Source organism: Myxine glutinosa, chromosome 1, assembly GCF_964187855.1.
Source record: "Myxine glutinosa chromosome 1, kmMyxGlut1.1, whole genome shotgun sequence".
In the NCBI taxonomy this organism is placed as follows: Eukaryota; Metazoa; Chordata; class Myxini; order Myxiniformes; family Myxinidae; genus Myxine; species Myxine glutinosa.
Window position 1 is genome coordinate 99,049,388 of NC_136261.1, and position 14,120 is coordinate 99,063,507.

A 14,120-nucleotide genomic window follows, 5' to 3' on the forward strand; every position below is an offset into this window, starting at 1 on the left:
TTGAACGAAATACATCCAGTCATTTTCATGAGGCTCCCAACGGATGGACTGACTGACAGCATCCAAAATATAATCCCAGAGCTGGGCTGATGCGTTGTTGGTTTATTTGCCCAAACAGAATGTGCAGTTTCTAAGGAACACTGAGTCAGTACTCTCATTTTCTATGTGAAAGTGAGACTGTGTTGCTGCATTCTTCCAGGAGCAGTTTGGAAATTTGTTTTAATTTTAGTTTATCAGTCAGTCACCTGACCTTCATGTCAGTCATTGGGCCCGCAAGGCTAACCCCCGCTCTAGCGGGGAAAATGGCCTTAAAACCATCATTCATTCATTCATTCAGTCAGTCACCTGACCAAGATTTGTGCCCTGTTTGAATTTCAAATGGTTGTGTGAATTGTTTCGATGAGCATCGCTACACTCCGCAATAAATTTATCTCTGTGATGTAGACCCTCTACTTGCACTCACCAAATATCATTCATAACCATCCGGAGCACCACATTGGACTTAATGCATACTGTGTGTATATGCACCGTGCATCTGTGTGTGTGTATGTATATATATATACACACACACACACACACACACACACACACAAACACACACACAGTATGCACGGTATCGATAAATTGACTCCGCCCATGCCCTTCTAGCCGAAGACGTTTTATGGATGCTTTATGCAACTGATCTGGCTAGAAGAACGTGGGAGGAGTCAGCTAGAAGGTGATAAGACTTTAGCTTGGTCTGTGTGTTCCAGTAGGGTAGCATTACTCTTGTATTAGCTATCTGTGGAGGTCAGTCATCTTGTAAAACTTGCACTGATGGGGCAGTGATTGTTCTTTACAGAGCAGATTAAGGTAAGATTGTTGTGCAAAATCTTCTGTAACAGGCGAGGCAAGATGGAGGACTTGTAGGCACAAAGACGCACAGAAAGAGCTTTGCTCTGTTATTGGGAACCATTACAAACTGCTTGGCTGGTAAGCCATGGTGGTAAAGTCAGCTGTGGAGCCCAGGAGAGATGTGGGATGGCCAAAAAGGCAGCTCCCCCGACTGGAAGCAGGCGGCCAATTGGAGGGACTTGCCCTGAATGAAGGGCGGTCCTGGGAGTGGAAAGGGATATGACCGCACATGTGCACAGCACTAAGAGTTTAGCTTTAGATACAAAATACCAACTCTGTCTGTCCGTTTTCGTCACCCGCACAAAGAGATTTCAATAGACTGCGGACGCCATTTCCTCGACACCGTCTTCCTCTCGCATTTGTGCTGCCACAGCCAGCCTGCACGACACCGTTGTGGAGCAGAGAGAGCTTGTGCCTGTTTTAAAGTCCTCGCCTGCCCCTTCGTTTCTTGGTCGTGTCCTCTATTTGATGCCATTAGCGACCTTACTTAGCTCTCCTGTACATAAGATTGTGTGTTCCTTCATACTTATTTGTGTCTGTCAACTGCCAGATTTGTGAAGTGTATATATAGTGGCCTGTCTCCATCATCCCTGTATGTCTGATTAAAAACTAGAACAACACTCCTCGACGTCGCGACGTCGACTGATATGCCTCCACCCACATTATTGCATCATTATAACACTTGTATCAAGTTTGATTTAAATCCATTCAGCTGTGCCCAAGTTGTCACATTTCTACCTGCCATGACCTCTGACCTTTGACCTCTTGACCCCAAAATCTAATCAGTTAATCTTTACATCATTCTACATATATGTACCAAGTTTGAATTAGATCCCTTTAGCCGTTCTCAAGTTATAGACCTATTACAGATTTTGACCTCTTGACCCCAGAATTTAATCAGTACATGTTTACATCATTATACATACCTGTACCAAGTTTTAATTTAAATCCCTTCAGCTTTTCACAAGTTTTCATATTTTTACCTGACATGACCTCTGACCTATGGCCTTTGACCTCTTGACCCCAGAATTTAATCAGTACATGTTTACATCATTATACATACCTGTACCAAGTTTTAATTTAAATCCCTTCAGCTTTTCACAAGTTTTCATATTTTTACCTGACATGACCTCTGACCTATGGCCTTTGACCTCTTGACCCCAGAATTTAATCAGTACATGTTTACATCATTATACATACCTGTACCAAGTTTTAATTTAAATCCCTTCAGCTTTTCACAAGTTTTCATATTTTTACCTGACATGACCTCTGACCTATGGCCTTTGACCTCTTGACCCCAGAATTTAATCAGTACATGTTTACATCATTATACATACCTGTACCAAGTTTTAATTTAAATCCCTTCAGCTTTTCACAAGTTTTCATATTTTTACCTGACATGACCTCTGACCTATGGCCTTTGACCTCTTGACCCCAGAATTTAATCAGTACATGTTTACATCATTATACATACCTGTACCAAGTTTTAATTTAAATCCCTTCAGCTTTTCACAAGTTTTCATATTTTTACCTGACATGACCTCTGACCTTTGGCCTTTGACCTCTTGACCCCAGAATTTAATAAGTACATGTTTACATCATTATACATACCTGTACCAAGTTTTAATTTAAATCCCTTCAGCTTTTCACAAGTTTTCATATTTTTACCTGACATGACCTCTGACCTTTGGCCTTTGACCTCTTGACCCCAAAATCTAATCATTTAATCTTTACATCATTATACATACCTGTACCGAGTTTTAATTAGATCACTTCATCCGTTCTCATGTCGGGAGGTCGGGGGAGGTGAAAGGTTTGGGGGTAATAAAGAATTGATTTTTTTTTGATTTTTTTCATATTTCAAGACACTAAACAGGGGTTATAATTGGGAGGATTTGAAAGAGAAATATGGGGACTGGGGAGAAAACAAAAGGGCTGAAGGTAGTAGGGAGAAAAGACCATAAAAAGACGATCATGGATTTGAACTAGGAGAGTGTGGGCCCCAAACACCCGGCACGAATACTCGAATAGTCCAACGAACACTCACAAATTGGCACAAGTTTTAAAACAAAACCGAACTCGAAGCACACAGTAAACTCAGAGACGGCAAAATAAACGGTAAAAACTCGACAAAACCACCAGGAGTACTTATCTTTGAGGAATTTGGCAGAGCCTAAAAACGGCATGACCGAGCTTAAAGGCCCAGAGGGTTACATCATTAGGCCAGGGTACGAGGGTAGGGATGTTAAATCGTGGAGGTCTTGCCGATCACGTGACAGGAAGTGTGTCAAAACGGCCGACGTAGTCCATTTTTGGGAAAATCGCGAAAATTCCTTCAAAAATCTTCTTCTCCAGACCCAACAGTCAGCATGCCACCAAATTTGGGATACTTTAGGCCGAGGCCCAGATAAGCTCCAAGTCCAGTGGTCCTATTTTTGTTATGATCATTTATTTAAGATTTTGTTTTGAGAATTGTCTACTTATCAGGGCTCCACCAAATCAGCATTCAGTATTTTTTTTTAAACTCTAGCCGCAGCATTTAAAGCACACAAAGAGAACGGTTATGACGATTCAAAGCTGGAGATGCTGCAGCTGGCCCCGTAATTTTGCATCAAAATAATCTCTCATGCATGGACCGCCATTATCGTTGAGCTCCGGCATGATTTTCAACGACAGGTTAATACCAGCTTATGAAGCTAAAATTATCTCCAGTGGCTCAAGAGATTCAAAGCGGAAGCGATATTTGCGACATGAACTTCTGGTGAGAAAAATCTCACGCAGAGGTTACGAGCCAATGGGGGTGTTTTACTGCGCTGCTGTCTCGCGGGGGCCGGTGGGCTCAAACCCACGTTCCTCGAAGCACGGCCATGTGGCTTCGCATTTGAACCACTTATTTTGCCAGAACAGATGCATTGTATTCGCATAATTGAAATTCTGTTTTTAGAAGATTTTGGATTTGGTAATTTTTGGCACATGGTATTGAAAATGTATAACTTTACTGGGAATGATTAGGATGAAAAATTAAATTAAGGAAATCCCATTAACCCTTGCTCATTTGTTGATCATATAAAGTATCAATTGCTGCCTCCATCGTCAACGCCGATTCCAGGAGTAGAACTTGTGCATTTTGTATAAATTGTATCAATGATGACTTTTGCTGCAAAGACATTGTTTTAAGACCAATGACATTGGCCAATTTAGGCAAATTAACAAAGGACATGAATTTGAAGAGTGTCGGTCTACAGAGGGAGGCTGTGAAGAGGAAAGCAATTCGCAACCTGGATACAACGTACGAGTGTCTGTTAGATCAATACCAAAATGATGCTGAGCCAGGGAAAGTTGATATACTGCTAGGCATACTGCTCTACACTGACCTTTCGACCACGGACCAATTTCATCTTGGTTATGATGTCTTGTAGATATGTGGGGAATTGGAAAGGTTATAGGAATACAGAAACTACACAAACGTATTTCACTTATTCTAAAATATACAACTGTAGATAATTAGAAAATTGTTTTTTTTAGCTCTTCCTACTCATATGTATTGTATAGGAACCACCTTTGGAAGCCATTTTTCCTCACAGAGCAGGGGTTGTCTTTGTTTTGGGCACCGCGGTCCCATTTTTTAAGCAATGTTTTATGGCAGGATGCCCTTCCTGCCGCCAACCCTGTTAGTCGCCCCTTGCGACACACAGGGAATCACCAGTGAACTGGTACTCAATTTACCGACCTCAGAGAGATGACAGGCTGAGTCAACCACCCTGGCGTCAATTCAGCGATCGCCCGGGATTCGAACCCCGGATCCTAGGATCGCAAGCCGGCACCCTAACCACTAAAGCCCCAGTCATACCGGATTTGAGTGGTCATGAATCACCCCGATCACCCCGATCACCCCCGATCTGGCGATTTCCCGCACCAACACGACTTTTCGGCAAGATCGGCTGTAAATTTTCCCACAGTCATACCAAAACACCCCTGCCACGACTCCCGTACGATCGCGCCGTGACCGCCGCGCCAACAAAGCCCGATCCGCCAAGTACACGGCAAGATCTCCACAAGTCCTAGCCCGTGCCCACACGTCTTCGCCCCGATCCGCCCCGATCCACCCCGATCCCACTACGACGGCACTACGACCTCACTGCGACCGCAGTACGCACGCATACGTGCCCACCCGTCCAAGCCCGACTGCGCGGCGGCCGTCCTTGCCCTATATAAGAACGGCCAAGAATCGCGCCGACCTAACTACGATCTTAAAATTCAGACGACGCTAATTCACGTTATTTTTGTATGACGTTTATATAAATCATCAACTCCAAGCCTTCCAATGATGCCGCCAGCCAGGAAGAGGGGGAGGGGATCCAGGAAGAAGTGTTGTTTCTGGTAACGCAAAACAAACATAACAAAGTCTTTTTGAGAAAAAAAACGATTGTATTAGAAAAACCTTCATAAATGAAGGCCGGGGATCACCTATATATACCCGGTCTTGTGACAGGTCGTACTGGCGCCTACTGGTGCTTACTGCATGCTTACGGCAGTCTTGGTGGAGTCTTGTTAATTCGTGAGAGATCGGCAATGATCGTGAGTCGTCGTACTGCTGCGTGAACGTGGTCGGGACGGATCGGGGCAATTCTTGGAAGATCGTGATGGCAGTCGTACGGCGTCCATGTGAAGACGTACGTCGTACGGCGGTCGTATCAGTGCTTGCTGGATGTGGAGCGAATCGTGGCAGCCAAGTTTCCCGACCGCCGCAAGACACTCCACGACCATTTTCCCGATGCCCACACGTGCCCGTACAACACCCTCCAGACAGCAGCAAGAGTTTGAAAAACGCCACGAATCGCCACGATAATTTTGAACAGTTCAAAATTGTCGGGGCGGCTTCCCGTCTCGACCCGAACTGCCAAGTACACCCCCGATCATCCAGGAATCGCCAGGACCCCAATACTATCTGGCCAAGAATGTCACCCCGATCTTAGGTCGTGGCGATTCGTGGCCTGAAAATGGCCGGTATGACTGGGGCTTAAGCCAACACCAGGCTATTCGTATGTATTGTATATTGAAAACTAGAACAATGTGACTGTGTCGCCAATATACCTCCGCATAGTCCCACAACGGGTAGATGTCATCACTCTGCATATGTATGGGTGGGGGATCACGTTTGTGAAGTTTTGTGTTGATCGGGTAAGGTTCGTTTTTCTATCCAAGATGGCTGCCAAACCACGTGACCTATGACATCATCAGTTTCAAACTATATGTAACAGTGCTGTTAGATGATATTTGTGAAATTTTGCATTGATAGGGTGAGCGGTTTCAGAGATATAATTATTTAATATTTTTCTTCAATCCAATATGGCTGCCAAACCATGTGACCTATGATGTCATAAATTTAATATTTCAATACAAATGGGTCATAGATCATGTGCATGCAATTTCAGATTTTTAGGATAAGGAATTTGATTAAAACATTTTTGGCTGGAATACCACTTCACCTATTATGACATCATTACCATGCTTTTGTTCACCATTGGGAGTACTTGACAATGTGCCAAGTTTCAAATTTTTCCATTCAGCAGTTTCTGAGAAATAATTTTTTAATTATTTGCTTTTAATCCAAGATGGCTGCCATACCACGTGACCTATGATGTCATAATTATCATAAAAACATTCTGCATGGCTGTCACTCCAACCCTGAAAGTTTAGTCTCAATCGGACATATGGTTGCTGAGAAAAACGAGGTTTAGCCCGCACGGACGGACGGACAACCCGAAAACATAATGCCTCCGGAGGTATGAAATACAATTACCAGTTTAAAACTTAGCTTCTGATTCATAGCTTTGTATTACACTATCAGAGCCTACCCATCATCACTGATGGATCAATTAGTCGTCCTGTTTGTCAAAATTAATTTCCCCTTTCGAAGAGTGCTTTAACCTCAGTTTTGCCCAGGTAACAAAGGGAATTGTAATACCCTCTGCCACCACCACCAGGTGGCGCTACACATTACACATTTACATAGAGAATTCATGCCCCGCCACCCCACCCCCGCGTGAGGCCACGGCCACATAGCCTATGTTACCCCCTCATACAGTCTTGAGTTGTCACAGGACTAAGTTGTATTTGTACCCCAAGTTTGGAGTTTGTAACTTAAAAGATGTGGCCGTGCATAGGACACTTACAAACAACGAGAGAGAGACAGAGAGAGAGAGAGAGAGAAAGAAAGGAAGAAAGAAAGCTTTTTGCCTTTTATAGTATAGATTATCCTTGTTCACTTCTTAAGGTTATTTTGTAGTAATTATCCATCATTGTATTACTACAGGAGAAGACCAGTGCTTTGAGCCTCAGCAATGTGGCAGGAGTTTTCTACATCCTGGTTGGAGGTCTCGGCCTTGCAATGTTGGTGGCTCTCATTGAATTCTGCTACAAGTCTCGTTCTGATGCAAAACGGTTGCAGGTAAGTCAGACACTCGATTTGCACCACGACCAATGCAGGCCTGAACTGTTGTCAGTTAACATCTCTACTCAAAGACAAACACAGACGGACTCAAACTTTATAGAACATTTACCCCCAAGGGTACTGGAATGATTGAGGGATAGATGAAGAAATTATCATTATGAGGGAAGACTTCATGTACAGAACTGAGGTTGGTATCATGGAATCGAGTTCATAAATCCAGTAACTTGAGATAGTCCAATGAAAGTGTCCAATATAATCCTGATGTTGAAGAGAGGTTACAACGAACCACCTTTAAAGGCCATATTCCCCCGCAGAGTGGGGGTTGGCCTTGCTCCCCTTTTTGAAGCAATGTTTTATGGCCGGATGCCCTTCCTGCCGCCAACCCTGTGAGTCACCCCTTGCGACACACAGGGAATTACCGGTGAACTGGTACTCAATTTGCCGACCTTGGAAGGATGACAGGCTGAATCAACCCCCCTGGTATTAATTCAGCGATCGACCGGGATTCGAATCCAGGATCCTAGGATCCCAAGCCGGCACCCTAACCACTAAGCCAACACCAGGCTCCTGAAGAGAGCTTACAAGGATTGTTAGACATTGCATACTTGTTACCTTTACTTTAATATCGAGGATATTCTTTTGAGATTACAAATCGTGATTATTATTATAATAATAATAATAATAATAATAATAATAATAATAACAAGTACACATACATTCAAAGTACACCGCCCCCATGCCAAATAATTAAATATCCTACAGCGCGGCATTGCCGGGGCGCCTCTTGCGCCCCCTTTGGTGCCCGGCAATGACGATTTGCAATGCCTGGAGATGGCATAGGAAAGGAGCGGTGTACAATACATTTATTTTATATGGCGCTTTTCAAGAAGCCCAAAGGCGCTTTGACAGAGTACAAAAAACAAGTGCACAAACCAGTGCAAGTCCTACCTATTAGGTAGGATCTTCAAAGATCTCTTTTGATCAAGCATGATTGGAATGAGTTTATTAAAGGAATGGCTTGTTTAACAGATGAGTGAGAGTTTTAAGCATGCTGGGCGATAGCAGACGATGGTCATGGTATCTCATAATTCTGGACTTTCAGAAGGGATTTCAAAATATTCCACAAACATATCAAAGGCTAAAATTTGATTTTCGACCAATCCTTGCATTAAAAAAAAAAAAATTGGTGCGGCTTTAATCATTTCTTTTTCTCTATACCTATGACGTCACAAAAGTAATGTGATGCACCACGTGTTAAAAGTGATGTCAGTCATTTTTTGTTGCATGAAAGAGGATTTTTCACATGTGTTTAGGAAAATTATCAGGTCATTCTTTTTCGAGTGGAAAATGAGTGCTCGCTTTCTCAAGTTTCACACATTTCCTGATTCAAGCTATCCCCAGGCATAATCCATTGGGAAAGGATGGCATAGAGGTTGTGCACTTGCCTCTGCACCATCTACCCTTCCCTCAATTTTTCGATCGAACTATAAAACTGTCGGATTGGTGTTAAAAACTATACTATTCACATATGTAATATGGAGATGATAGAAAGACCTGGAATGTTTCGATGAACACTGTTAGTGAGAGTATAAGGTAAAAAGATCATTTGAAGGAAAATATAATTTATCTGTGAGCCTCCATCTTGCATAACTGGGGGAAAGAGTGAGAAAATTTGAACACAGAGACTTGACGTGAGACTTGCCCCTAGGGACTTGAGACTTGCCCCTCGGGATTTTAGACTTGCGCCTAGGGACTTGAGACTTGCCCCTAGGGATTTGAGACTTGCCCCTAGGGACTTGAGACTTGCCCCTAGGGATTTGAGACTCGCCCCTAGGGACTTCAGATTTGACTTGACACTTCATTTGAGACTTGCCCCGAGGGACTTGAGACTTGCCCCTCGGGATTTTAGACTTGCGCCTAGGGACTTGAGACTTGCCCCTAGGGATTTGAGACTTGCCCCTAGGGACTTTAGACTTGCCCCTAGGGATTTGAGACTCGCCCCTAGGGACTTCAGATTTGACTTGACACTTCATTTGAGACTTGCCCCGAGGGACTTTTTATTTTTATTTTTTGTATACAGAATCGAGGCTCGTGTAAGAGCTAACACATTGAACATGAAAACATGCACAGACACACAAAACATGCAATGAAGGGAGCAGGAGACAAGAGGGGGAGAGAGGGAAGCACACAAGCACAACAACAGAAGAGAACAGGGGCGTCGGTAGATCTGTGGAAGGGGGAGGGATGGGGAGGAGGGGTACACGGTACATAGCAAATTAACACTTCTATGAACCCCAGGAAAGAAGTTGGGGATTCAAAGAGGCGGATTTGGGGCATTTTAACGGGGGTAGAAAAGATCAAGGTTTTGGATGGGGGAAGATAAGAGATGGTGGTGAACAGCTGTTTTAAAGACCTGGAGGGATGAGTGGGATTGAAGAGAGTGAGGGAGTTTGCCCTAGAGGCGGGAGAAAAGAGGAATGAAGGAGTGAAGGTGAGCAGAGAGACTTGATTTTGGCAGTTTAACCATAAGAGGGTTGCTGGCAGATCTTGTGCGACCTGTAGGAATATTAGGGCGACAGAGCGCATACAGACAGGGGAAGCAAGGCCGGAAAGGAGTCGGTGGAAGACAGAAAGACTTGGGACTTTACTTGACAGTTGCTCCCCAGAGATTTGAGACTTGCCCATGGAGGTGGGTTTGAGACTTGCCCCAAGGGATTTGAGACTTACCTTCAAAGTCTTAAGACTTGCTTAAGACTTGGCTCAGGTGACTTGTTGACGTCTCTGGAGATGCATAAAAAAATATCAAAATTGTGTCTCAGTAAATACAGTTTGAACAGCACTACACTATAAATAAATAAAAACCTCAGTGTGTTAAAATACATGAGGACAGACAATAAAGATCAATTAAATGGGCATTTGCATGATGTGAAGAACATATATTGATTTATGAGTGAAACAGTTCCATTATGAATGAATGAATGAATTAATATTCCTTTTCCTTTCTTGAGCATTACACTTTCGAGTTGAGAGAACGTACCAAACGAGTGATTTCTTAACCTACATGTGCATATTTTCCCACAGAGCAAAGCAGCATTTGCTCTGTAAAGTTATGAAACTCAGTTATAATTAATATCCCATGAGGTAGAGGGTTTACTGATTGTCAAGACGGAATGGTTATTTGCCACCAAAGCTGCGTAACATTTTGGTCTCAGTGGGCTTTCATAATGTGTCCCCAACCAGATTTGTTTTTCCTTCCACACATTGTTTTTGTAATTTGTATTAATTTTCTTTACAATTAAAGTGCCCTCTGTGAATTATATAAATCTGCGAATGACTTATTGCAAACAATTTTTATCTCCTTTGTTTGAACCTCCCAAGCTCGCGTTTGCGGATACTCTTACCAACAAGACCCGTTTGTCCGTCACAAGTGCAAGTGGAGAGAATGGTCGCCCCCTACGGTCAGACTTTGCCAAGGCAATGGCTGCTCATGCTGGAACGTCAGGCCTCGGTCCGACAGTCCCACTTTCTGTCAATGTCACCGATATGGCTTGACAAATTCAGCCATGACCAGAATGCACCGATGCTTTAGCACCCAGTGCCACAAACCCTTTTTTCAGGCCTTCACCTATGATTGTGTGTGAGCCTCATTGCCGCATATCCACCTGGTTAACATATGGATCCAGTGGAACTCGGTGAAATGACCTCTACAAGATGCTGACTTATAACCTCCTGCCAAACTTTTCCAGCCTGGAAACTGAGGCCTCGACTTTAACCTGCAGCCGAAGCAAAGCCACAGACTTGCTGCGCGCCGATCCAATCGAATGAGCTGCTACACCACCGTATGATCATCAAGGCGGTGCCCGGCCAATTCGAGTTGAGGAACGAGGTATATTCTGCGTAAGCTGAGACATTATAGTTTCCAGGCCATCTGTAATGTGTTGATGAAGTCGGAAGGAAAGCTTCGACCCATAAATGTCTACCATAAATTTTGTAGTCATTCCATCTTAGTGTGAACATAACTTGGCTGCCCATCTAGCTATTATTTATTTTTAAGTGTCATAAAAAAGCAACATGGCATTCATCAATGCAATGAAGAAATTTACCATCTAGTCTTGTTGTTTCAGTTGTGAATGTGGATGAAGTTAAAAAGAAGCAAATTGAATCCTTTCCAAATCACCGGTTCAGCAATATAAAAATAATAGGAAAATGGGACGGGATACACGGATGACTACGGGACAAATGTTGCATGGATGCAGATTTGGTTAATGGGGTTAATTTGAAAAAAAAATACGATTACGTGGGCCTCTTGTTGGACGTTTCAGATACGTGAAAAACCAGTCGAATGAAGCAAAAACAAGATTCCAGAGCCAGGTTTTTACTTTGCTCCGAGAGTAGAAGCAGCGTAGCTCTTCTGATTGAATGGGAAGAATTTTACTTAGATATTTTGGTTTTGCCTTTTTGATGTAGGTTTGCATGCTGTCAGCAATAAGCAGGCCTCCTTTCATTTTTACAGCAGGCCGCACCAGGAAACTCACAGTCACAAGAAATACAACTCGTTTTTTCAGAAATTCTCTTGTATAATGCTGCTGTCTTTATTAGTGAGGATTACAAGACGACATAAGAAAATTCACTAGTTCAATTCAGCTAACTTTGCACTAGGTTGCAATGGAGTCCTGGTCATTAAAAAAAACCCATCATTGTGCAAGAAACCCTGTAGTTCTCAAAAAGTTTAATACCCTTTGAAATTGGAAGTTTGTCTATGAAACTTTGTCATGACGTCAATGTTATCGTGATTGGCTCAGCTGCGTTAATGAAACAAATTTGATCATTTCTGAAATCAAAATGGCATTTACCTGCTAAATGAATGAAGAGGGTGCCAGGTTATAGTTTGCAATACATGGTCTATCACCTGCAGTTGCACACATCATATGACTGTTGTGAGGCTTGTACACTTCTTTGTTACACATTTTGTGTAAAAGACCGGCCACTGATGACAAAGCATCGGCCATGTTTCTTTTAAAGGTAGATAGGCATTAAAAACTGATATTACCAGCTGTATCGAACCAATTGCATCCGGATAAAAGCTTACAAATAGAGTAGGAATATTATAAAGAAGGAAACGTCCTTTGTTCCTTTTTACTTACTAGCAACGGTACCCGCCCTACGGTATGTATGGCGGGTACCGTCCTTACGGGCGGGGCTTCAATTGGGAGGCCCAAATGAAAAGGCAAAATATCAGAAATTGAAGGCTTTTTTTATTTTAAACGATTTATATAAACATCCGTTGAATCATATCACACGCAAATCATCAAAATCTAAACTGTATTTTTTTGAATTTCAATGAAAGCCACATCACTGTTCATATCGGTAAATATTATTCCATCGTGTTTGGAAAAAATGGAAAACTTAAAAAAAATTCCAAATTGAAAAAACAATATAGCCTATTTTATTTACTCTAGGGGGTCCCAGGATTACCCACCCAAAATTTTGTTGCGATCGGTTCAGCCGTTTTTGTGGTACCTGGGAACGGACAGACGGAGAGACAGACAGACATTTGGTGAATTATAGTAAGATGGTGGATTTGGGGTAGTTCTACTTTACATTGGTATTTTGGGGTGGCAGTATCCATGCTAGCTGCTCTTTAGGTGATCAACTGAACCACAGTGTGGACTGGGCATACTTATAGACCAGATCAGTAAGGGTAGACGGATTCTCTCTCGAATGTACCATACTCTTCATTGAGCGTCGGTGCTATTGAAGCAGCTTCCTGAGTAAGGGTTATACTGGCTGGTTTGCCATTGCCTTCTCAGCAGTAGTTAGGGCAGGAATTTGGAATTCGGCCTTGGTTCCAGCGATAGCTCACCCACTGTTCAGGAAGAACACCATGGGTTCTTTAACATCCACCAACGAATTCCGGCAGAAGAAATGCCCGGTGTAACACCCATCTGAGGGATGGCAAACACATTGATGAATCACCCTGTCTGTGTAACACCAGGATGACAGTTTAGAGCTGGGTCGGGATTCAAACCCAAGCTAGGCAGCTTCGAAGCGAGTGTGCGTACGTACCTTTCGGCCATCCTTCCAGCCCAGAAGACAGATTTCCCCCTTCTTAAGGTTATTACTGAGTCTGGTGTGTTGCCTACAATCCATTAATGAAATAGTAATTCTCCTGAGACTACCTATGTTTCCAGAACCTTATAGCCTAAATCGTTCATGTTGCTACCTTCAGCTGCATTTGAGCCCTCAACCTCTCATATCCTCAGCATTAGGCCACCATTATATCAAGGTATAATCAATGTTCCACAAAAAAATATTTTAGCCACCACTTGGATTAGTCAGAGCTATAAAGTACATCTGCTGTCGAAAATTGACCAATAGCAATTATTTACCTTGAAATAGTTACGAGAGTAAGTCGCAAAAGCTGACGTGACTTCATCGAATGGAAAGAGTGCTGAAATTATTTCATTTCGATTTTTTAAAAACCAAAGAATCTTAATGTGTGACAAGTTATGAGGGGCATTCAAAAAGTTAAATGAATGAGATGTACTGACAATAGTTCAAGACTCACCAATAATATTCTTTTATTTTTCAATATATAACCATAATTAATAATTAATTAATAATTAATTAGCAAGAAAATATATAAATGTATTTTTTATTTTTATAAATATATGTATATATATATATATATGCCTTGTTTTACTTTAGTATATCTTGGACTACTGCAAGTATCTCGTTCGTGTAACTTTTGAACACCCCTCGCTCATGCCAT

At 42.5% G+C, this 14,120-nt stretch overlaps 1 protein-coding gene across 1 annotated transcript in view; it reads left to right on the top strand.

Annotated features, from left to right (window-relative positions):
• Positions 1 to 12,402, top strand: part of LOC137426137 (glutamate receptor 4-like) — a 457,447-nt gene extending 445,045 nt beyond the window's left edge. Inside the window, exons 15-16 of the mRNA XM_078772908.1 lie at positions 7,211 to 7,345; positions 10,727 to 12,402. Coding sequence (XP_078629034.1) covers positions 7,211 to 7,345; positions 10,727 to 10,900 — 309 coding nt within the window. The 3' untranslated portion in view covers positions 10,901 to 12,402. The remainder of the gene's footprint in view (positions 1 to 7,210; positions 7,346 to 10,726) is intronic.
• The last annotated feature ends 1,718 nt before the right edge of the window (positions 12,403 to 14,120 follow it).